Raw genomic sequence first — 23,416 nt, forward strand, 5'->3', positions numbered from 1 at the left:
TAATCAGCACTGCGGCCAAAGCTAATCCGTCTCCAAATAAATCATAGAAAAATAACCTGGACAAAAAAGCTCGGGCCCAGATAAATTGTGTTGCTGCATTTCCTGGAACGGTTGGCGAATGAAATCGGGGCTGGGCGGGCGTGCGTCCCATCTGTCAGAGTTGGCGTGTCGTGGACGCTATCCAGCTGCATTTACGGATTGGAGAGTAACCCTGTTTTTTTTTTTTTGTTTTTTTTGTCACAAGCTGTTTATGCGTGAAGGGGAACAGGAGGAGGAGGAGGGAACAGGAGGAGGAGGAGGCAGCAGGGAGGAGGAGGAGGGAACAGGAGGAGGAGGAGGCAGCAGGGAGGAGATGAGGCTCTGGCGTGTTACTGAAGCAGGGCGTGTAACCGAACCAACGGAGACAGAACGGCACAGGTCAGCTCTGACCCAGGACTGGCCCCCGGACAACCCCCCCGGCCAAGCCCCACCCCCACCTCCCCACCCCCTCCTGTTCCAAACAGCTAATCAGCTGCCTGTTCCCTCCACATACTCAGTGCCTGGTGACTTAACACAAGTCCGTAAACATAAAACAATATTTTTGTCGCTGATATTACACACGCGCGAGCACACACAGACACACAAACACAGACTCATGAAGCATGTAGACACACATGCAGGCAAGCACACACACACACAAATACACACGCATGAAGCAAATAGGCAAGTAGGCATTCATGCACACATGCAGGCTAGTATGAACACACACATGCACGCACGTGCACACATACATTATTCCTTACACCTCTATCAATCTCCGAGTAGGTTTACAGGTTCTGGTTAGGCATCCTCCAAATACAATTCTGCTTTCCTGCAGTGGACCATGCGAAACACATTTTTCAACGTTCCACTCGCTTGTCCAAGTAAAACTGATGTGACTGTTAAGAGCTACTTGTCAACACAAAGCAGGGCTAAGAGCCGTTTTAGAATGTACATTTCAATCTGCATATTCGAATGAGGTCAACCACCAGTCCACCTTTGCTCTCGAGTGAGATTCTTAAATATGGCACAGTAAATCTATGTCATGTAGCCGTCGGCTAAAGAGTGATCGTTAGGTATGGAGGTGAACACCTTACGGGTCATGGACTTTCAAAATTGCACAAAAACTGTCATAATGCAACTTTGAAGAAATGCATGGATTCACTCATTTTGTTTTGCTTACAGCACATGGAGGAAACACTAAAAGCTTCAGAAAACCTTATTTAAAATAGAGGCAATGAAAACAAGAGTTAACTGAATGTCTGCGGCTATACAATCATATTTCCCCGTTGCACCACCGCTAGATGAACATTAATTCATTTGTTTTCTTTAAAGGGAACATTGCAGAGGCTTATTCAATGTTTAATGGTGAAACTTCTGCACACACCTATTTATTATTATTCCCAATTATTCCACAAAAGCCTATAGGCACCCAGCCTGCAGTTTTGATGTATGAAGAACCCCCTCCCCCCAAAACAAAAACAAAAACCAAAACAAAAAAAAAAACACGGTGGCCATTTTTCTCATAAATAAATCCTTTGAAATGCTCTTGCGCTGGGTGTCTGAAGCCATGCACGATTACCTCTCTGCCTCTTTCAACGCCGCTCAATTAAACAACAAACAAACAGGAAGCGGTCCCCCCCCCCCCCCCCCCCATGTAAAGGAGAGTTCTCACTGAACCTAAATGATTAGGCTGTTCTCGCTTCAGTGAATAATGAGGAGCTGAAAGAATATGAAGACGCCCCCCCCCCCCCCCGACACACACACACCCCACACACTCACAACCCTCCCCCCCCCCAAGCGGCCCCAGGTACAGATTACACTGGAAATGAGTGCTCCAGTCAGCTCCAGTCAGCCGCCACTGTGAGCTACTGTAGCACGGTATTTTCGCCCTTTCTCTGAAATTGGTTTCCCTCAAACGGCAATAAATCACACCAATAAATGAAATCTACATAAACATTCCTTATGATTATTCGCGGGGGAAAGTTTTCTGACAAAGTCGTCTACCAAAGACCAACCCACCCTTTCCCCCCAACCCCCCCCCCCCCCCCCCCCAACCACAAATCAGAAATGACTACTCAAAGGATGTAGCCTTTGGATGCGGCCTGTTGCCAAATTGAGTTTTGAGATGTGACTCAACTGACTATAAGAGCACCTGAGTGCAATCTATTTTACTGTATTTTGACTTTAACATTTTCTGTAACGTAGGTAGGGGACCTCTACGGCATGGGGTAATTCTGGGGTATCTCTCCCATTGTTCAGCCGCCGCTGGTTGGTACCGCGGTGGTGCCGGAAAGGCCCGAGTAGCCATAAATCCTGCCATCTCGTGAACCGCTGGAGACACCAGGTGGGGGAGGCGGGGGGCGGGGGAGGGTTTCAGGAAGCAAAGTCCAAACAGCAAGGAAACAGAAAGTTAACGGCGACTATGACTGTTCATTTTTTGGAAATGCCTGGAAAACTAGAGAAAACCGCTTCCTGTTGAACGTGACAAGAAAAAGGAGGGGGGGGGGGGGGGAAAGGCTACACCACCCCCACGCCCCCCGACCCCCACCCCTCCTCACCCCCTCACATTTTCGGGGATGTGCGGTTCGTCCCTCGCGCTGTGTCTGCGCCGGCCGCTGTTGTTCCAAGCTCTCCTCGGGCCCATCGATTTCTCCCCAGGCGGCAGCTCCACAGATAGATGAGATGACATCTCTGAGTGGATTGATTATCTTCCTCCAGCGCGCGCCCCCCTCACCCCCCCCCCCCCCCTTCTGGTGCCATGTGGAATTTCCTGGGTTTGAAAAACGGAGCTTCCTGCACCCCTCTTCTAGACCCCCCCTCGACTCTGCTGCTGCAAGGAGCTGGAAATCAAATTCCCCGGGCTGTCATCCGAACAGGAAGTGAGTCCAAAGCAGGGGGGGGGGGGGGGGGGGGGGTTAGAGTTAAGGGGGGTGTAGGGGGGTGGGGGAGGTGGTTGTCAAAACAACAACAGCAGAAAAAAATGAGTAAGCCTCCACTGCTTCCAGCCTGATCTGTTCTCTTCCTCCCAAAATATGATTTGTGACTCTATAAACCTCCAGCAGCTCCATGGATTCATTCGGTAAAGCTTTCTTTTCCATTGACTCGGCTGCAGTTTCTCCGAGCAGCTGTGCATCTCCTGAAGGGGGCGCTGTTGCGCTGGCGCTCCCCGGGCCCTAACAGACTCGCACGAGGGGGGGTCCTAGCTGGCTCACGCCTAAGAGCCAACAGATCAATCACCTCAGTGCAGCTCAATGCTTGTGGAAACTGGGCTTGTGATTCAACCGGGGCTGCCGGTTCAAATCCCAGGTGGGAGCACAGCCGTTGTGCCCATGGAACTTAACCTCAATTGTTTCAGCAAACAGCCATCTGTATAAGTGGACTGTGTGTCAAGAAGAGTGTAATCTGTGCGAGCGGAAGTGGATAAGGGCACCTGCAGTCTAAATAAAGCAGAGACGCAGGTGGGGGGTGAATACAGGTACAGGTCTGCTGTTTGTTTTTTGTTGTGCTTTTTGTTGTGTTTGATTCCACCTCAGTCCTCAGTCAGACACCACACTGCACTGCAGGGCGAGGCCCATTTCAGTTCAGTCAGTTGATTGATTTAAATGCCCCCGTAGAAAATCATCCATTCCATTTTTCCACTTCCTGAAATGTGCGACTTGAAGTGGAACTGGCAACCCCACCCTGCCGTGCTGTACCTCAAAGACAGACCCTTCCCACCATGAGCCTAAGGAGGTCCCGCCCTTATTCCAAACCATCATCAGGGGAATTCAGATCAAGCTGGCCATGCCTTCACATTAGTTTTTCATTGGTAGATGCAAACAGAATTAAGTTTTTAAGTGAAGGTCGATAAATCGGACCACAGAAGGCTAATGGACTGATCAGGACCACACGATCTGGAGGGACGGCCTGTACAGGGGCTTCCCTCCCCAGAACCACACAATCCGGAGAGAGGGCCAATACAGGGGCTTCTCTCCCCAGAACCGAGAGCTATAGCAGGTCAGAGAGCTGAAAACCTGTCCAAAAGCGGCTGTCCCGGACCAGGAAGGAGGAAGACCGAACCAAGGGAAACCTCGCGACCTTCAAACGCCAACCAGGGTGGGACATCATCGCACACATCTGCCCCAAAACAGAGAGAGAGGAACACAAACAGCAGTGAGGAAAGACAGGCTGAGCACCATCTCCACTGGATCATCAGCTATCATCACTTCCTCACGACGACAGACCTGCTGATCATATGATATCATCCACAGGCATACTTACACACATTTAAACTGGTTCTGATCTACCGCACTACAAGGCCTAGTTGAAATTTTTAATTATGAACACTTAGCTGATTGGCGGGGCTGGGTTCCAGGTCATCTCAGGACGTTGCAGGTCTTCTTCTCTCCACATGGATCCACTGTCAGGGTTGGGGTTGAAGACCAGTACCCTTGATTTTCAAAAGTTAATCTGGACAACTGGACTGCAGTTTCCAGGCAACAAAATCAATGCCACTTAGGCAGCCAAAGAAAATGCATCAATGTTTTTTTGGGCACATTTCACAAAGAAAATATTTAGGGGGAGAAAGGCGATTCGTTTTTATTGTTTTGACTCTAGAAGGGCTGGTAGCATGAGGAACAAAGAGAGAAGCTAACAAGCGCTGCTCCACAAACTGATTATTATTCAAACTTAAACGGATCCGGGAAGCCGTACCAAAACGCTCACATATTTTATTAAAAACATCTAGAGGTCACGAAGGAAATGAAAAACAGAACTTGGCTCCATGATCAATCAAACCAAAACAAATCACCCTTAATTTCTTGAAGACGCATTAAAGGAAAATATGAAGAAAAATACCTTCATTCTGCCCCATATGAAAAACACGTAACATGCTTTTTTTTTTGTTTGTTGCCAAACTGACTTGTATCTCAAGCAATGCCGCATGACCTACCACCAGGAAGTACCGCTTCAAACACCAAAATGAAATCCATTACTGTCAAAATAGGAATCAGCTGAAGGGCTTACCTTTCCTGCTCTTGTATGTAGATTAAAAGGGAATGTAAGGGTGAGACAACATTACATAATTATGAACATGGGCACCTGATCAAAGTGTCCACATCTCCAGACAGCCAGCTCTAAAAGTGCATGGGATATTCAGAAAACATTACCCTGCTCACTTTGGCACCTCCAAGGAACACCTCTTAGCATTATTTACAATGAACGTTTTCATAAACGCAACACAATATACTGGACACTCAAAGTTTCCCTCCTCATTTTTTGTTTAAAAAAACTCAACTGATACTTATCAGTGTTGACCCTCACGAGTAGGTGACAGAAGTTAACTGAAATGCATTTTATAATGAGCTTTCATGAATGAATTTCCCCAACTAAACCTCTCGCTGTCCCTTCTGAGTCAGCAAATCGTCATTGGTAACGGCGCTAAGGCGTATTTACGTTCTACGGCCGCCTCTGGAGCCGTTCGCGTTTTCTCCAGAACCCTTCTTCTTGCCGTCCTCTGGCCAATCACTCGCCTACTCCTTCATCCTTCAGTCGGGTCAGTGCTCTGTTCCGCTCCTACTCTGACAGTCTTATGCGGTCAAACTGGGTTCCGTCCGTTTGTTCTCCCGCCATTAAGCTCTATCCCCTTTCTGCCCTGAGTCTCCGATGCTGCACTGTCGCCTATCAGCCTTCATCATCTGCTGAAGGCTCCATACAATACTTCTGATATTCACTGTTCTGCTGTATACACTCAGTTAATCTGCCTCGTTTTCCCTCTGTCAACCCATATAACTAGGGATTTGTATATTTTGCAAAATAATAATAATAATAATAATAATAACAACAACAACACTTTTGGATATGTCTGGTAGGCTACAGTAACAGCAATATCAATTAATAGGTAATTCAACTGTGGAGTAACATGGAAAACAGCAAACAATTTTTACCTCTCAAAAAACTAATTTTAATTAAAACAAAAAATGTTGAATCATTAACAAGTTTATAAAACAGTGATTTAGTTACATAAATAAATTGATATCGGTGTATCAAATCTTAATTTCAACTTCATGAGCATGTTGACACAGGTGATGAAGAACAATCGCTTACCTATCATAATAAATAAAACTGAGAAACATGATATTTTGTTTCTAAACAAAAAAGAGCTACAGACATACCTCTAAGGAAGAGAACAAGAGACACTAGACAACGTTTTGCACCAAAAAACATAAGGAAACTGCTTTTTAAAGCACAAAATACAGACCCATTCAGCTAAAATTAAAGACACTAAAGTTGTAACCAAAGTTGGTTGGCTTTTCATTTAATGAACAAGTTTGGTTGTTAGAACTCCAGTTTGGTTATTTTAAAGCGTTAAGACAAGGCAAGAAAGAAGGCTGTTCTTGTTTGAGGAATTCTAGAGAAAAAAACAAAATAAAAAAGAGGAAAAAAGCGTTTTAAAAAAATTTAATTAAATTAGAACAGTCAGACCTACACAGCAACTTTCAGTCCTGCACAAAGTCAAGATGTCTGCAGAATCGGTGTGGTTGTTATTGTGCATAAATGGAGCTTTCAGAAAAAACATTTTTTTGTTGGTTTTGTTTTTGTTCACTGTGGAAAATAGACGCAAACGTGGTGAAGCCAAATTTATTCTGTAGTTTTCAGATTAACGTTGATTAGTTTTTACAAAAAGAAAAGAAAAAAAAAAGAAAAGGTTGACTCTGTTAAGCCTGTTTATGTTGGATCTACATTTCTAGGCTCGGAGGCAAAAAGACCTGTATCACAATACCAAGTCCTGCATCCTGGCATCTTTATGCTAAGGCTCACTGCTCTGCTTCGTCCATCTACGGTGCCCTTTACGTGTGTGTGTGTGTGTGTGTGTGTGTGTGTGTACGGCAGAAATATATTTTGTACGCAGATACAAAATATACCCCATTTATGTGTTGAAATATATACCAGTCCGATCATGCAGTTGAATAGGAGACTCTGCATAGATGCCCAGCGTATAAATGAACCACCTGAGCCAGCCCTGGTGCAAGGTCCTTCTGATATGTTTCTGTTTAAAACCAAGCTACTGCAGCTTCAAGTATTTTGCATTACATAGAATATTCTTTATAAATTAGTTAACGTATACTTTTTTTTCTCCAATATTCAGACATATACTATCATATATACAGTACAATAAATGCTCTCACTCTTCCTTTTTCGTTTCTTTTTTTTTTTTTCTTGAGAAATCCCTGAGAATGTATGTTGACAGTCGCTAAGTTTCCACACGAAATGAGCAGTGTGACACGCTTCCGTTGTTTCTTGTTGTTGTGGTTGTTGACAAACAGCACTGCAAAGCCATGTGATCAGCCTGGAGTTGGAGATCTCTGGTTCTTTTTTGTTTCTTTATTTTCCTTTTTTTCAAAGTAAAATCTGTATTTTTTTTTTCGGTTGTATCCTTTTGCGTTTTTTTTTTCTTTTTGAAACTACACTGAAATGTGAGAATGGATTACAAAGGAGTAAAGCTGGATCCATACGAGGTACTTGTCACTTAGGATGGAGGTGTTTTGTTTGGTTTAAAGCCATATTTTTTTGAGGCTGTGAATGCTTTCAGAAGTAACAGGAGAGCTATGTGGACTTTCGCCACTGGACAACATATACTCAGTGTAAACCAAAACATTTTGTTTTTCTCTTGCCTCTCTCTCTCTCTTTCACACACTCTCTCTTTCTCTCTCACTCATACAAATAAAAAGAAAAACACACAAACTTTCACAACATGACAATTTTCTCTTTTTTTTGCGAACTAAATAGTTCTGCACACATAATACCGGTGTGGCTCTGTTAGTGTTTTTTGTCGTTTTATTTTTTGTCGTTTTTTTTTTTTTCCTCGTCCGTTTTTTTTCTTTTTTCATTTTAATTTAAAAAGGGGGCACAAAGGCCGGGGGGGGCTCAAGTAAAAAGAGGGGGGTGGGGGGGGGCAGAAACACTGGTTAACCGAACCTTTCTCGGACCAGCATCATCAGTTTCTTCTTGCCTTTGTAAATCTGTTTTAGGTTGTCGATGAACTGTCTGAACTGGATGTGTCCGTCGTGGGCCATGAGGAAGGTCTCTCGGGCCTTGCCCAGGAACTCGATGAACTCGCTGTAGTGGCGCGGGCTGATGTGGGTCAGCCGCGAGTGCGTGGTGTTGATGTACGCCCCGATCGTGGCGTCCAGCAGCTGTCTTAGCGGGGCCTTGTCCAGCGACATCAGCTTCCCAGAGTTCCTCCGCCCGTGCAGGGCCACCAGGCCCGGCGTGGTGAGCGTGCACCGCCGCAAGATGTCCGACAGCACGGTGGCGCACTTCACGCTCTTGACCACCAGGGGGATGATGGCGGCCAGCTCGTTCTTGCCCAGCGAGTGGCTGAGGGCGCAGGCCCAGAGCACGTCGTTGATGGCGGGGTGCGTGTCCTGGTTGTAGCTGAGGTTGAGGTGCGTCATGGCCAGCGTGGCCAGCTTGTAGGCCCGCATGGGGTAGCCGCGGTGCTCCATGTAGCGGGCGATGGTGAACAGCTGCGTGTAGCTCATGCCGGTGGCGGCGGCGTCCAGCGCGATCTGGTAGGCCGTCTCGAAGGCGATGTGGTCCTTCTCGCAGAGCGTGAGCGCCGACAGGGCGCAGTTCTGCGGGTCCTTCATGGCGCACTGCAGCGCCAGCGTCCGGGCACTGCCCGCCAGGTTCTCCTGCTGGTGGCAGTCCAGGTGGAGCCGCACGATGGTGCTGTTGGACATCACCGTGGTGGCCACGATGCTGGTGGCCTCTGTGGGTGTGAAGAGCGTGAACCAGCTCTGCATGATGCTGTCCAGCGCGAACACGCCTGCCGCAGGTCAAACACAGAACACGAGTCAGCACAATGCTCATTCTGTAACAGTTACTCATAGCCATGAACACAGTGAGTCCAGTTCACACGGTTAACATTACTCTGACCTAACCTATGCTAAGTCTAACTAGGAGGCATTATAAGCTACAACATCCAGACAATGATACAAGGCACAATAAGTGCCGGATGGTGGTACAGTACATGTAACATGAGTGGCACAGGGGATACATGTGTAGCATGAAAGAGGGGAATTGAAGTGATAGAAATGATCTGCAGAGTGGTGATAGTTAGTCAGTCCAGGCACAGTCTGTAGAGATGTGTCTTCAGACCACGGTGGAAGATGGGCAATGAGAGAGTGGTTCGTAGAGGGACAGGGAGTTTGGTCCACCACTGGGGGAGCTAGGGTGGAGAAGCTCCGTGGTAGGGACGAGCGAGAACCATTTGCCCGAATGGCAGGGGGCGCAAGGCGCCCTGCTGCCGCAGAGCAGAGTGGTGGAGCAGGCAGTATAGCATATCAGCACTACTGATGTTAGCCCGAGCCTTCACAAGCTCTGTAAATGTGTGGAGCTACGCTTAGCTGTCAATCACTGATTGATTGACTGATGCATCGAATGACTGATAGACTTTATTGCTCCCCAAGTGGGGAAATTCACAATGTCACCAGGTGCAGAACACACATACACATTTTAAACAGAAACTTAAAACAAGGGGCCACCAAAACACTACTGTGTAATAATAATGATTTACAATGATGCTGTGTACAAGGGCACAGGATAAGAAAGAAAAAAAACAACTTTGTCTTGTGTGAACCAATCAAATGACGTTACTCTCTCTACAGTAGAACACAGCGACTGGTTGAAATCGGCGAGTAAACTGATACAACCGCTCCCCAGCGTTTGGAGCTGAGGGAACCACAGATTTGGAAGCGGTGTCAGACATTTTCCTCTGAAGCCCCGTCTCCACCCCCCCCCCCCCACAAACAACAGAAGAAGGAATTAAAGGTCAGAGCACCACCTCAAGAGAAAATATGTTGACTTCATTATTAAAAACATGTTTGTGAGTAATGAAGTAAACACGTACTTTCCACAAGCGAGTCGCCGCATTCCACGGACCGTTATAAACGAAGGCCTGGACACTTGAGCGCAAACTGAAGCGAACACAAGTGAAGCCTGAGTAACTCACCCACTTCAGTAGCACACGTGACCAACCACCTCACCATCTCCCGCCGCCGCCAGTTCAGCGTGGAGAGCGTCATTCTCATAACCTGGGTGGGGGGGGGGGGTAAGGAGGGACCGGTGAGAACAGACCATGGGCCCTGACTGGCAAATTCACAAATATTTAAATCTGCTTCAGCCATATTTAAATCTGCTTCAGTCATATTTCAATCTGCTTCAGTCATACTTCAATCTGCTTCAGTCATATTTCAATCTGCTTCAGTTATATTTTCTTCTGCTTCAGTCATATATTTAAATTTGCTTCAATCCCATTTTAAACTGCTTCAGTTATATTTAAATCTGCTTCACATGTTTAAATCTGCTTCAATCCCATTTTAATCTGCTTCAGTCATATTTAAATCCGCAGTAATTAAACACCCTGCATATCCCTGTTGTCTTGGGAGACCCACATTAGCTAAACTACTTGCGGTCACCCTGTTAGCCATTCATAACAGATTATTTCTGCAGAAGCAGGGGTCCTCGGGGACACAGCCCCTCCCGGCTCACAGAAGCGCCCCTTCCCAGTGCCCAGGTGAGCAGCTACCTGAAGACCCAGCTCCAGGGAGACTTTGAGCAGAGTGATGTCAGGCAGGCTGTCCATGAGTGTGGCGATCTTGAAGGCATCCTGGGCCAGCTTGAAGATGTGGGATGAGGAGTGGATGTTTTTTTGGATGGACTCTAATACTGTTTCGAGCCGTCGACCGTCGCCTGAAAGAAACCAAGGAGACGTCTTTCGTTTCTGACTGATTCTACATGGCGAATGCTAGCAATACATTAGCCACTTTAAGAACACAAGAATACATAATGAGGAGAACTGGCCATTCAACCCATCTAGAACAAAAATATATATGATACATGATGCGAAGAACAGGCCATTCAGCCATTCTAGAAAATAAGAATACATAATGAGGAGAACCAGTCATTCAGCCCACCTAGAACATGAGAACACAAGAATACATCATCAGAAAAACAGACTATTCAGCCCATCTAGAACATAAGAAAATAAGAATACATAATGAGGAGAACAGACCATTCAACCCCATATCATCTCTCCAGTTACCCACAGACTACAGAGTATCCAGCTTTGCATCAGTCTTGGACCTGATCTCTGCCCTGGGTCTCTGGCTCAGCTACATTACACTGGCAGCCATCCCACACATCTAAAACTCTCCGCACGGAGAAGAAATGCTTCCGCAAATTCGTCCAAAAAAGCAAAACTTCCTGACAGCCGTTTGTAAACAGTGCTCAAATGGATCTGTATGGGGCTGCTGCTCCTCTCGCTGCTCGCTGTTGTACTGGGTATGATGGACGTCCTGTGGCCTCAGGAGTCACCATCACCACTTCTCAGTCAGCCATAATGTAGTAAAATAAAGGTCAGATAAAGTGAAAATGCGGGGAGAAAAAGAGGAGAAAAAGATCTGATATGAGCGTTATCTCAGAGTCCCCGTTGAACCCCAAACCTGGAGGCTTCTCACGTCTCGGGACCCCCGTTAAATTCCCCCTTTTCACACCCCGAATAACCAGGCTTCCGGGTTCGATGGTACGGTTTGTGTGAGCTGCTGTATGGAATTAATGGATGTGCACGCGTGCTGGACGGGGGAGAGCCAGTCTTGTGGACTCCAGTGGTTTTGGAAAAGGGGAGCAACAGCAGGGCTGTGAGTCTGATTCAGTGTGTCGCAGTAAAACTGTGTGCCGAGCCCTCTCATCCAGGGCCTGGTCACCAGAGAACGATGCGGCGCTCGCTGGCCGAACTCGGGGTCAAAGGGCGTTGCAGTGCTGAGACTCTTCCGGCCCACAACCCACCCTGCCTGTGTGTGTGTGTGGAGGGGACGCCGATCTGGCAGGAAACAGCTGGCCCGTGGAACGGAATGGCAGCACCGTGTCTGTAGAGTAGCACAAGTGCGCTTGGCACGGAATGGCGGCACTGAGTATGCAGACTAGCATGAGCGCGCTTGACACAAAATGGCGGAAGTGAGTCTGTAGAGTAGCATTAGCACGCTCGACACGGAATGGCGGCAGCGTGTCTGCAGAGCAGCATTAGCGCGCTCGGCACGGAATGGCGGCCTCACCTTTGGCTGCCGTGAGCATGGTGGAGGCCAGCTCGCACTGCTGCGACTCGATGTGGCTGAGGGTGAACCAGCGCGGGTAGCGGTTGGGAACCACCGACACTATGTGGTGAGGCCGGGACATGTCGCCTGTCGGAGCCGTGGATTCCAACACTGGTAACCTGGCAACAGGAAGGAGGAGGGGGGAAGAGAGAGAGAGAGAGAGTGAGAGGTAAGTTACGGAAATGCTGGAATTAGAACACACGCCACTTTGTTATGACCTGAATGGATTAGGGGACACACTGATCTGGCAAGATTTCAACACATCTCCTTTCAATTTACTTTGAGTCTGTGAAAGAGGTGTATGGGGGTACCACATAAAAACAGCGACCCCCCCCCCCCCCACATCCCCCTCCCCCACATATGGCAGGGGGTTGTGCATTCCCACTGATACATTTTATTAATTTTTTAAAAATCACAAATGCTGTCTTTCACCCACACAAGACACAAGACAGCACACACAACCGTGGGACTCAGGTCATGGAGCACAAGCGTCCGATTAACCGAGCAGCGACAATCAGACCAGCCGACCAGACCCGTCGCGTCGGTCCAGGTCTCTCGCAGATCTGCGGTCGGAAAAGCGGGGAACATTCCGGAGGAAAACAAAACGCCGCTTTTGAGTGTAATGAGGTATGAACTGTGAAATCCTGGCGAGAGACTCCCCGAGCCGCTCCAGAGCCCAGAGTGGCATCAGGTTCGCGCATCTCATTTGAAACGCATTAAAAAGCCGCTAAAAGTGCCCCCCCGCTGGGGCCGTGCCTCCCGCCGGTCACACGGCCCGCCAGAGAGGCACAAAGCCCCGGGAGGCGGAGCTCACGGTCTTGGGGGTGTGTGGGAGCCGGGCTCACGTCTGATTGGGTCTCGGAGCCGCCAAAAGAATCTCAGAAACCTACGCGCACGCTAAAGGAGAGACAGCTGCGTGTTCGGACACTGTTGGCTCTGCTTCCTGTCCTTCTGAGGTTAAAGGTCAGCCACTCCCTGTGCCGACGACGAGTGAGGGCGACGAGCGCTGCACAGGCGGGGGCCGGCCAAGTCCGCCGCGCTTGTGTGCACGCGTGCGCCAGGGACCCCGCCCCGCCCGCCTCCCTCCTGCCCCGCCGCCGAAATTAGAGCGGGAATCTCTCCCAAGGGCTTCCGTTTCATTAACTACACTCACAAGTGTCTGCATCTAATCTCATTCCTCTATCCCCCCCCTCCCCAAATTCCCTCCCCATAGGTCCCTCCCACTCGGCTATTAAACACCCCCCCCTTTATGACACATCTGATACACGCGGCGGGTAAGTTTTGGGACACTCGCCGATGGCTAATCTGGTCCTCATATAAGCACGCTAACCGCTAACCTCCCGGCTCTAATGCAGAAACGCAGCACAGCCCCTCGGCGTGCAGTGCGCCAGCAGGCCCGGCCAGCTGAGGGAGCTCCACCGCTGTAACCACGGCCACCGTTTTCGCCGCTGACCCGGGGACGAAGCCAAACGCGGCGGAGATCGGCGCTAAGGCGACGCCCTCTGAAAACCGCCCCCGCCGAACGCGGCTTTCACCAGAGAGCGCCGCCGCCGCCGCCGCCGCTGCTAAGGAAGAATTCCGCCGATGAGCTTTTTTTTACAGTTGCCACTGGAGGAACGATGGAGGATCCCGTAGGTAAACAGAGTGGTTTAACAGCCCATTTGCAGCTGTACGTGTGGACCCAGGGGTGGCACGCCCCCCCATACCGCCCTCCGCCAAGCGGGACCCCTGCTCCTCGGTTTGGCACCCCCCAGACTGGCTGGCTGCCACAATGTCCCAGAATCCTCGGGGGGGAGGGCCCGGCGGGCCAGCAGGCAGCCCCTCCCGACAGATATACATCACAGGCTCAGCTCGCGAAAGCGTTCTCCAAAACGCTCAGAGCGAGAGAAAGCCAGCTTTTCTTCACTTCCTGAAAGGTTTTGCCAACATAAATTCCAGGACCTTTTTTTCGCTAGTCCCTCCAGTGCAGACTCTGAAAGATTTAGCTTTAATATATTACTAGACCTGCGCTGTCCTCTCAACTTTTCCCTCAGCTATTAAAAGCCAATATATCTGATAGTGAATGTGGAAACAAAGCACAGCGTAAATACACACGGTTACTGCACTTAACTTGTTTGGATTCTGTCCTTCAGTACGTGTACTTTAATGGAGTGTTTTTTGTTCCTGTTTTAGCTCTACATCAGATGCTTTCAAGAGATGTCATTCAAAGCCAATACCTGACTGACAGCAGGAAGCTTAACTGTGGAAACCGAACTGTGAGGGAGAAGTAAAAGAGCAGCTGAACTGTCAGGGAGAAGTAAAAGAGCAGCTGAACTGTGCTTTTCCAGGGAGGAAGAGGTGGAAGCTGGTAGAGCCGGAATGGCGGAGGAGGTGATGTGGAGCCGCACAGACTGCTCTGGCGGTGGGCGTGTTGGCGGCAGCAGTGGGGAGAGATTTTTGGCGGGATGGCGAGGTGCTGAGTTCACCCCTCTGCAATGTGACGGCGGCTCTGTCCTCAGGAGCCGGAGGAGGAGGAGGAGGAGGAGGAGGAGGAGGAGGAGAGGCTTTTCCACCAGGGGCAGAGGCTAAAGCCAATATCCCTTTTTTTTCTGTTCGGGGCAAACTGCCTGCTAGCCGCTAAGCGCACGTCCGCTAATGCTGCTGGAAAGGGGGAGGGGAACGACACAAAAAAGGTTTTGTTTTGTAGCTGGGAGACGCCACAGCGACAGGAATCCGCCCCCTCTTCTGCGTTACCAAGGCCGCTGAGAAGACGGGCTGACGGCAGGAGGAGGCCGCGAGACGCAGGCCCTGCTCTGCCGCTGTCTTCTGTCACAACGTTTCGACGTTCCTGCTTTTCGCACCACAGTCAGCCATTCTGGTTTGTTCTGTGAGAGGGAGCTGGCGTGGACGGCAGGCTCCGCCCCCTGACCCTCCCATAAACACAGCTGTGGAGAGCAAGCTCCGCCCCCTGACCCTCCCACCCCCCCTGGAGGACTAGAGTTAAATCTGTTGACACAGCAGCTCTCCAGGACTGGAGTTAAATCTGCAGACACTGCGGCCCTCCAGGACTGGAGTTAAATCTGCAGACACTGCGGCCCTCCAGGACTGGAGTTAAACCAGCAGACACAGCAGCTCTCCAGGACTGGAGTTAAACCAGCAGACACTGCGGCCCTCCAGGACTGGAGTTAAATCTGCAGACACTGCGGCCCTCCAGGACTGGAGTTAAATCTGCAGACACTGCGGCCCTCCAGGACTGGACTTAAATCTGCAGACACTGTGGCCCTCCAGGACTGGAGTCAAACCTGCAGGCACTGAGCCCTCCAAAATCAGGGATCAACTCACAAACCCAGTTTCAGCCTGTGTACTTAGCGGAGGACCACAGCGTGTTTGTTTACATGGGTTGTTAAACCTGAGCTCCCGCAGGTGGAGGCAGGGCTGCTTCAGACCCTCCTGACAGCCAGCGCGGGCTTTCACGTCTGCAAGCCCACAGTCATGGATACCGAAAATATAAATAAATAAAAAGTGACCCTTTGGCGGTTTCATTCAGGTGCAGCGGCTGAGACGACCGCGGGGCCATTGACAAACCTGAATGGCTCCGTGTGGCTTTGTAACCCAATCACAGCCCGCAGTTTCATTTTCCTTCTTTTCTTTTTTGTTTTTTTAGGTAACCCGGGCAACGAACGAGATGATCCCTGCTGTCGGTGTCACCGCGCAGCCGGAGGACACGCACCGCGTCTCGGGGCGGGGGCGGGGGCAAGGGGGCGGGGGCTCCCTGCGGACTGGCGCGCAGAAGGGCGTGCCTCTTTACGCAGCCCTGGGAGAAGAGCACGGCGTTCACGGCGAGCGTCGGCGCGCTCCCCCCGGGCTCCGCCCCCGTAACCGAACGCAGGGAGCGCCGCCCAGTTTGGCGGCTCGCTCTGGAAACTTCTCCCCGGGGGCGAAATCCTAAAAGCCGCTACACCTCCAGCCCTTTCTCCGCTCGCGTGCCGCGCCCCCGTCCCGCAGCTTCGCCATTCCTTCGGTGGGATCTGGCAGCGGCGTCGGCGCAGGACGCGCCCGGAGCGCGAGCAGCGCTGCCAGAGGCGACGCCGCGGAGCCAAAGGTTCGGCTTTACTCAAACCAGATGGCCAGGGCTGATCCCCGAGCAGCCGGCGGTGCAGACGCTCGCTGTGGCGCTCGGCCTCTCGCTGCAGACTCCACGGAGCCGGGCTGCGAGAGAGGGAGGAAGGAAACCGCGAGCTTCTCAAGCACACAGAACGGTGGACAAAGTGAGAAATGAACCCTTTCAGTGCCCGTCTACTGAGTCCCCGATAAGCCCGTTCGCTGCTACAGCTCATTAGCGCACGAGCAGTTGTTTGGACCTCTTCCCTGTGCGGTTCACGTGATCAAAGTTACGCGCATCTCAAAGATCCATTCCCCCCCCCCACCCCCTCCCCAAAGAAAAACAAAAAGGAAAAAAATGACACTATTTAAAATGGGGCAGGCATCGAAAAAAGAGAAAGAGAAAAAAAAGCTGTTGAGGAAACACACGCGCTACCGGCGGTCTCCGTGGAGACGTGGCGAGACCCTAACGCGGCGTTTCTCCACAGGCTCGGCAGGCCGCTGGCGCTCGCGGCGAAGCGCGGAGCGGCCAGAATATGAAAAAGAAAAAAGAAAGAAAGAAAGAAAGAAAGAAAGAAAAAAAAGACACACAACACCCTCCGAGGCCAGAATGAGACCCAACGCCACATATTTATTATTCACACATTTTCTAAAACTAATTTTCAAAGGCAATGAATTATTTAGCGAGGTTCCGGCAGAGGCTGCTTTGTGATTAAACAGCGCCCGAGCGCTCCCCGGGAAGGAGGAGGAACTCGGAGGAGAAGTGTTCCCGCTACTAAATGAAACGCCTCCTCCGTCGGCAGGCTTATCCGTCTCAGTGAAGTGTAAACACGCAGCTCGGAGCTCGCAGCTCTGAACACACTCCCCCGGCAGCCCCCGAGGGGGGGGGGTAAAGGCAGAAAAGAGAGTGAGGGCAGAGAACACAAGGAGACGGAATGCAGACGAGAGAGAGAGAGAGAGAGAAAGAGAGAGAGAGAGACCGAATGAAAGAGTGTCAACAGGGAGAGGCCCTTGAAACATGCATGCACGCACGCACGCGCACACACAAACGTACTAACACACACGCGCGCACACATATGCATACACATGTGCGCACACACACTCACTGGGTGCAAGTGTTGGGGTTGTTGGGTGTAAGTGTTGGGGTCGCAGAGGTGTGAGTGTTGGGGTTGCTGGGTGTAAGTGTTGGGGTTGCTGGGTGTGAGTGTTGGGGTTGTTGGCTGTAAGTGTTGGGGTTGCTGGGTGTAAGTGTTGCTGGGAACTCACCGCATGGCTCTCAGTGCAATTTTATACGCCAGTTCAGCATCGTGAGGTAGGAGGGAGGTGAAGAGATACTTGGCGAAGGTGTGCATGGGAACGCTCTCTCTGTGAGGAGGCTGCTGAGACGCTTCGGACCACCTGGGCAGGGGAGAGAGGTAGAGGGAGGGGGGAGGGGGAGGGAGGGGAGGGGGGAGATGACAGACAGAGAGGTGGGGAAGAAGGGAGGAAATGAGAGAGAGAGAGGTGTAGAGGGAGGGAGGGAGGAGAGAGAGAGAGGTGGGGAAGGAGGGAGGGAGGGATGGGGAGAGAGAGAGAGAGGTGGGGAAGGAGGGAGGGAGGGATGGGGAGAGAGAGAGGCGTTCAGCATCATTGTGGCCACATTTCACAGCCAGTGTTTGTAGGTCAGAGTGCAGCAGATATCTGGTTCATGAGTTTCCTCTGGAAATAAAGCACATCCTGTGCACATGTGGTGGGACTCTTGGCTTGTCGGGGGTTCTGGGTTCTTTGGGGGTTTTCAAGCATTTGATCTGGGGTAGGACTTCCTCTCTGTACCCTATGGGCAGGCAGGGGAGGGGTACAGGGCGAGGGGACAATTTTGGTTAAATTCCTGCCCCCACTGAAATAAAAGGGAACAGATACTGACAGACACCCCCATTACAAACCGCCCAGCTGTAGCTGTAACCCCGCCCAGAAAGCAGCACATCTAAACCCTGACAGGGCAGGAGGGCCATAACCCCGCCCCCAAAGCATCTGCCTATGGGCGGCAAGCCCCCCCCCATTTCCCAACCAGATGAAACCGCGGCTCACTTTCAAAACAGCCGGGTCGTTTTTTAAAGTTTTTTTTTTTTTTTTTTTACTGCTTGCTTGCTGTATAAACTGCGATGCTGAAATCCATATGTGACGGCTTGCCCCCCCAACCCCCGCCACCCAAGGGGGGGCTCAGCCCACATCACGAGCACAGCGCCCGCTCGCTGGATGCATTCGGGCCTGCTCGCCAAGCTCAGCCTGGGAGCTCTATTATTCCCTCACCCAGAGGTGGGTGGTCCTCCCTGGGGCAGCGGCAGGGGTGGTACTTGGGGGGAGACGGGGGTGGCTCCCCAGACGGACCCCCCCCCCCTTCACTGCACACCACATCCTACGCCCTCCATGGTGAAAAATTAGAACCGCAGTGTGACAACATCCTGCGTGTTTGGCAGTTAGACCTTTGGCAAACGCATAACACCATTTCCATTAGGGCTGTGCATGATGTGTTTATAAGGCTGTGCAGGATGTGTTTATAAGGCTGTGCATGATGTGTTTATAAGGCTGTGCATGATGTGTTTATAAGGCTGTGCAGGATGTGTTTATAAGGCTGTGCAGGATGTGTTTATAAGGTGTGCAGATGTTTATAGGCTGTGCAGGATGTGTTTATAAGGCTGTGCATGATGTGTTTATAAGGCTGTGCAGGATGTGTTTATAAGGCTGTGCATGTGTGTTTATAAGGCTGTGCAGGATTGTTTATAAGGCTGTGCAGGATGTGTTATAAGGCTGTGCAGGATGTTTATAGGCTGTGCGATGTGTTTATAAGGCTGTGCAGGATGTGTTTATAAGGCTGTGCATGATGTGTTTATAAGGCTGTGCAGGATGTGTTTATAAGGCTGTGCATGATGTGTTTATAAGGCTGTGCAGGATGTGTTTATAAGGCTGTGCATGATGTGTTTATAAGGCTGTGCATGATGTGTTTATAAGGCTGTGCAGGATGTGTTTATAAGGCTGTGCAGGATGTGTTTATAGGCTGTGCAGATGTGTTTATAAGGCTGTGCATGATGTGTTTATAAGGCTGTGCATGATGTGTTTATACGGCTGTGCATGATGTGTTTATACGGCTGTGCAGAATGTGTTTATAAGGCTGTGCATGATGTGTTTATAAGGCTGTGCATGATGTGTTTATACGGCTGTGCAGAGTGTGTTTATAAGGCTGTGCATGATGTGTTTATAAGGCTGTGCAGGATGTGTTTATAAGGCTGTGCAGGATGTGTTTATAAGGCTGTGCATGATGTGTTTATAAGGCTGTGCAGGATGTGTTTATAAGGCTGTGCAGGATGTGTTTATAAGGCTGTGCAGGATGTGTTTATAAGGCTGTGCATGATGTGTTTATAAGGCTGTGCAGGATGTGTTTATGTGCAAGGATGTGCAAACAGAACAAAAAATAAAAACTTTATGGCCACTGTTTCATTTTCATTCTGAATGATGACTTATTGATTTAATAAGGTGATATTATGACGCTGAAATGTTCAGCCTGTTACAGATGCTGAGCTGTTCGAACAAACAGAGACACAGCAGTAAGTCTTTTTCACATCTAATTAAGCTACACATCAACCTGAGCAGTCATCGATATTAGATTAATAACCAAAAAACACTGCTATGACTGGAAATCTGCCAGCTCGGCTTTGGAAATGTATTCGTTTTTTTCCAGAAGAAGAACCCTCACTTTCATTGGAAAACAAGGCAGACACCTGAGTGTTTTTGGCAGTTGGCATCTGGGCACGTGCCAATGACACTGAAGGCCTACTGGTAGGACAACGACTCGCAAATATTTTGATCGAGGTGAGTGCAAAACATTTTGTTCTTCCCTCGAGGTCCGTTTTTGCAAAACGCTTGCGGTGTTTGAAAAAAGGCAGTGTGAAAAGCGGCCATCTTGGCTCGATACTACAGGAGCAATGGGAACATAATGGAGGACAATAACGTTCAGCGTAAATTGGCCAGTGTGAATCGCAGGTGGGAGGGGCCGGGAAGAAGGAGGGACCAGAAAAGGAGGAGGAGGGGCCAGGGAGCAGGACGGTGGGCGTGCCTTGCCTTCTAACAGGAAGACTGCTTGCTTGCGGAATATCTTGACCAGGTGGTCGTTGAGGTCCACCTCCAGCAGCTTGGAGATGAGCTGCTCCTCGTTGCGGCAGACCTTCTCCTGCGCGTACAGCCCGTCGGGCATGATCCTCTGCTGCCCCAGCCCCACCAGCGCCATCTCCACCGCCAGCGACAGGCAAGTCTCGCCCTCCTCCAGGAGCCGCTGCGCCAGGAACGGCTGCGGGGCCGAGCACTTGGCCGGACCGCCCCCATCTGAGAGGGGGAGAGAGGGAGGGAGGGAGGGAGGAAGACAGAGAGAAGAGGGAGAGAGAGAGAGAGAGAGAGAGAGAGAGAGAAAGGGCAGGGGGTATGGAGGTTAAGAGAGGGAGAGACAGAGAGAGAGAGAGAGGGAGGGAGGGGTAGATGTAGAAAGAGTTTGGGAAAAGGAGAAGGTGGGATGATGAAGGAAGAGAGAGCACTGTAAGTCAGAACCACTCCTCATCTTCACTCCTCATCCTCATCACTCTACTCATCTTTCTGCAACTCTGTGCCTGTCTCAGGACTGACCCGCAGAACCTTACAGAACTGAGGCTGAGCGGGCCGGTCCAACAGATCACCGCATTACAAAAGTTTAACGTGGTTAAGAGACAGCAAACGAGTGCAGGAGGAGAGAAAGGCTACAGGAAAACAAGACCGGGTCAAAACCTAGTATACGGCTGGAACTCTCCGGCCGACCAATGGTGCAACTTCATCACTCAGTCACTCAGTCAGTCACCGACATTCGCGTTTGTAGGGCTGGCCCCGCTGTTGCGGTCCAGCCAAAAAGAAGGGAAGAGGAGGAGCGTGTCTGAGTGCAGCCACCACCGCCGCATGTGAAGCCTGCACACGGGCCTCTGGGTCTGCCAGCGTTTTACCATCAGAGCGCTCCAGCAGATCAAGAGCTTTTACAATAATGCAGCACTCTCTCTATGGCAGAGTCACAGAGCCCTGTTGGGGAGTCACAGAGCCCTGTTGGGGAGTCACAGAGCCCTGTTGGGGAGTCACAGAGCTCGGCTGGGGAGTCACAGAGCTCGGCTGGGGAGTCACAGAGCTCGGCTGGGGAATCACAGAGCCCTGCTGGGGAGTCACAGAGCTCAGCTGGGGAGGCACAGAGCTCGGCTGGGGAGGTACAGAGCCCTGTTGGGGGAGTCACAGAGCTCGGCTGGGGAGGCACAAACCCAAACCGAGGCCCACAGCTGAGTATGAGCTGTCTGGGTGGGGGGGGGGGGGGGGCTCTCTGTTTTGGACTGTGGTGCTCATCATCCTCTGTTGCTCCACAGCTATATCCCCCCCTCCGTCTCCACGGCGACCGCATCTCTCCAGCGTCTCTCTCTGGCTTATGAAGGAATCCAGATTTTAATTGGCTGTGAAAAAGCACATCTCTGGGGCGCGGTGCAAATGTGCCTGTCACAGTGGGCTCTGGGTAAGAGCGCGATTATTACTGTCTCGCCCATGTGACTCCTCAGCGCCGGAATATTCCGGGAACGGGCGTGGGCAGGTATACCGGAGGTGTGGGGAGGGGTGTGGGGGTGTGTGCAGATACACTGGGGGTGGTGTGTGCACTGGTACCCTGGGGGTGGGGGGGGGTGTGCGTGCTGGTACACCATGCTGTCAGACCCACCCCCTGGTCAGCTGATAAATGGGGCCCTTCCGTTTATTAAAGGGAAACCCTGGAAAGCTCTAGAACATCAAGGCCACTCGCTGAAAGGACAGCCCACGCGACAGAAATGACAAAGAAGACTTCCCACATTCTGTTTTACTCTCCTTCCCCCCAAGAAAAGAGAAGAAGAAAGGAAGAATGCGGCTTAGAAATGAAGGTGACCCACAATGCCCTGCAGGAATATGAATCTCAAACAGTGAAAAATGTGAACCTAACAATTATTTTACCCATGATTACATCCATACAATATACACTACATACACAAAACATATTATTATTGTTATTATTATTATTGTTGTTGTTGTTGCAGCAAAATGACAATTGGAAAGTTGCCATAGTAACAAAGTTGCCAAAGAGTCACCTTTCTCTTCGGTGCCCTGAACGGAAAGAAGAGGAACTTTTTTGACAAACAATGAGCTGAAGCTGACCCCTTCTCGCCCCCACATCTCCTGACCTGCTTCTCGACAAGCGACGTGTGGACACGGGTAAAACGAATGGGAGGAGACGCACAAATATCGCCGTGTGACATCGCTGTGTGACATCGCTGTGACACATCACCTTTCTGCCTACTCTGCACGTAGAGACACAGCTGTGACCTCATACTAACTGTCACCGATTTTAACCATCATCATTGTTACCATTATTTATTAATAATTACAGTGTTCATATTTGTGAATAATAAATGTATTATTTATTATCTAGATCAGTGGTTCTCAACTCGGGCCAGAAAGGGCCGGTGTGGGTGCAGGCTTTTGTTCCAACCAAGCAGGTACACACCTGATTCTACTAATCAACCTTTGGAGTCTTTACTAAGGACCTTGATCAGTAGAATCAGGTGTGTACCTGCTCGGTTGGAACAAAAGCCTGCACCCACACCGGCCCTTTCTGGCCCGAGTTGAGAACCACTGATCTAGACAGACCCAAACTGGACCCGTAAAACCTCCCGTCCCTCCCTGCGTTTCCGGGCCCTCGCGGTACGGCGGGATTCGCTGAACGGGCCGAGCGGCAAAGCCGCGGCGAACCCAAGAGGAGTCTGGGCCTGGGAGTACCCCTCAGTACCCCTCAGCACCCCTGAGCACCCCTCAGTACCCCTCAGTACCCCTGAGCACCCGTCAGTACCCCTCAGTACCCCTCAGCACCCCTCAGTACCCCTCAGTACCCCACAGCACCCCTGAGCACCCATGAGCACCCCTGAGCACCCCTGAGCACCCGTCAGTACCCGTCAGTACCCCTGAGCACCCCTCTGCACCCCTTTCCTACTGAACCCAAAACTCATTCAGACACACCTGCCCTCGAGCGCACTCTCCTCTGCCTGAAATCATTACTTCAGGGGTCCCCTGAGCTGTCCTCTCTTAAAAAGATAAAAAATAAAAATCGATAGTTCATCATGCAGCTATCA

At 50.5% G+C, this 23,416-nt stretch overlaps 1 protein-coding gene across 1 annotated transcript in view; it reads right to left on the minus strand.

The window, feature by feature from the left end:
- Positions 1–5,938: 5,938 nt before the first annotated feature.
- The window catches only part of zswim6 (zinc finger, SWIM-type containing 6), an 89,926-nt gene continuing 72,448 nt past the window's right edge, over positions 5,939–23,416 (minus strand). Inside the window, exons 9-14 of the mRNA XM_064306892.1 lie at positions 20,310–20,591; positions 17,502–17,622; positions 12,117–12,274; positions 10,592–10,755; positions 10,016–10,097; positions 5,939–8,830 (exon numbers count right to left, since the gene is read on the minus strand). Coding sequence (XP_064162962.1) covers positions 7,968–8,830; positions 10,016–10,097; positions 10,592–10,755; positions 12,117–12,274; positions 17,502–17,622; positions 20,310–20,591 — 1,670 coding nt within the window. The 3' untranslated portion in view covers positions 5,939–7,967. The remainder of the gene's footprint in view (positions 8,831–10,015; positions 10,098–10,591; positions 10,756–12,116; positions 12,275–17,501; positions 17,623–20,309; positions 20,592–23,416) is intronic.

Source organism: Anguilla rostrata, chromosome 14 (genome assembly GCF_018555375.3).
Source record: "Anguilla rostrata isolate EN2019 chromosome 14, ASM1855537v3, whole genome shotgun sequence".
NCBI lineage: Eukaryota > Metazoa > Chordata > Actinopteri > Anguilliformes > Anguillidae > Anguilla > Anguilla rostrata.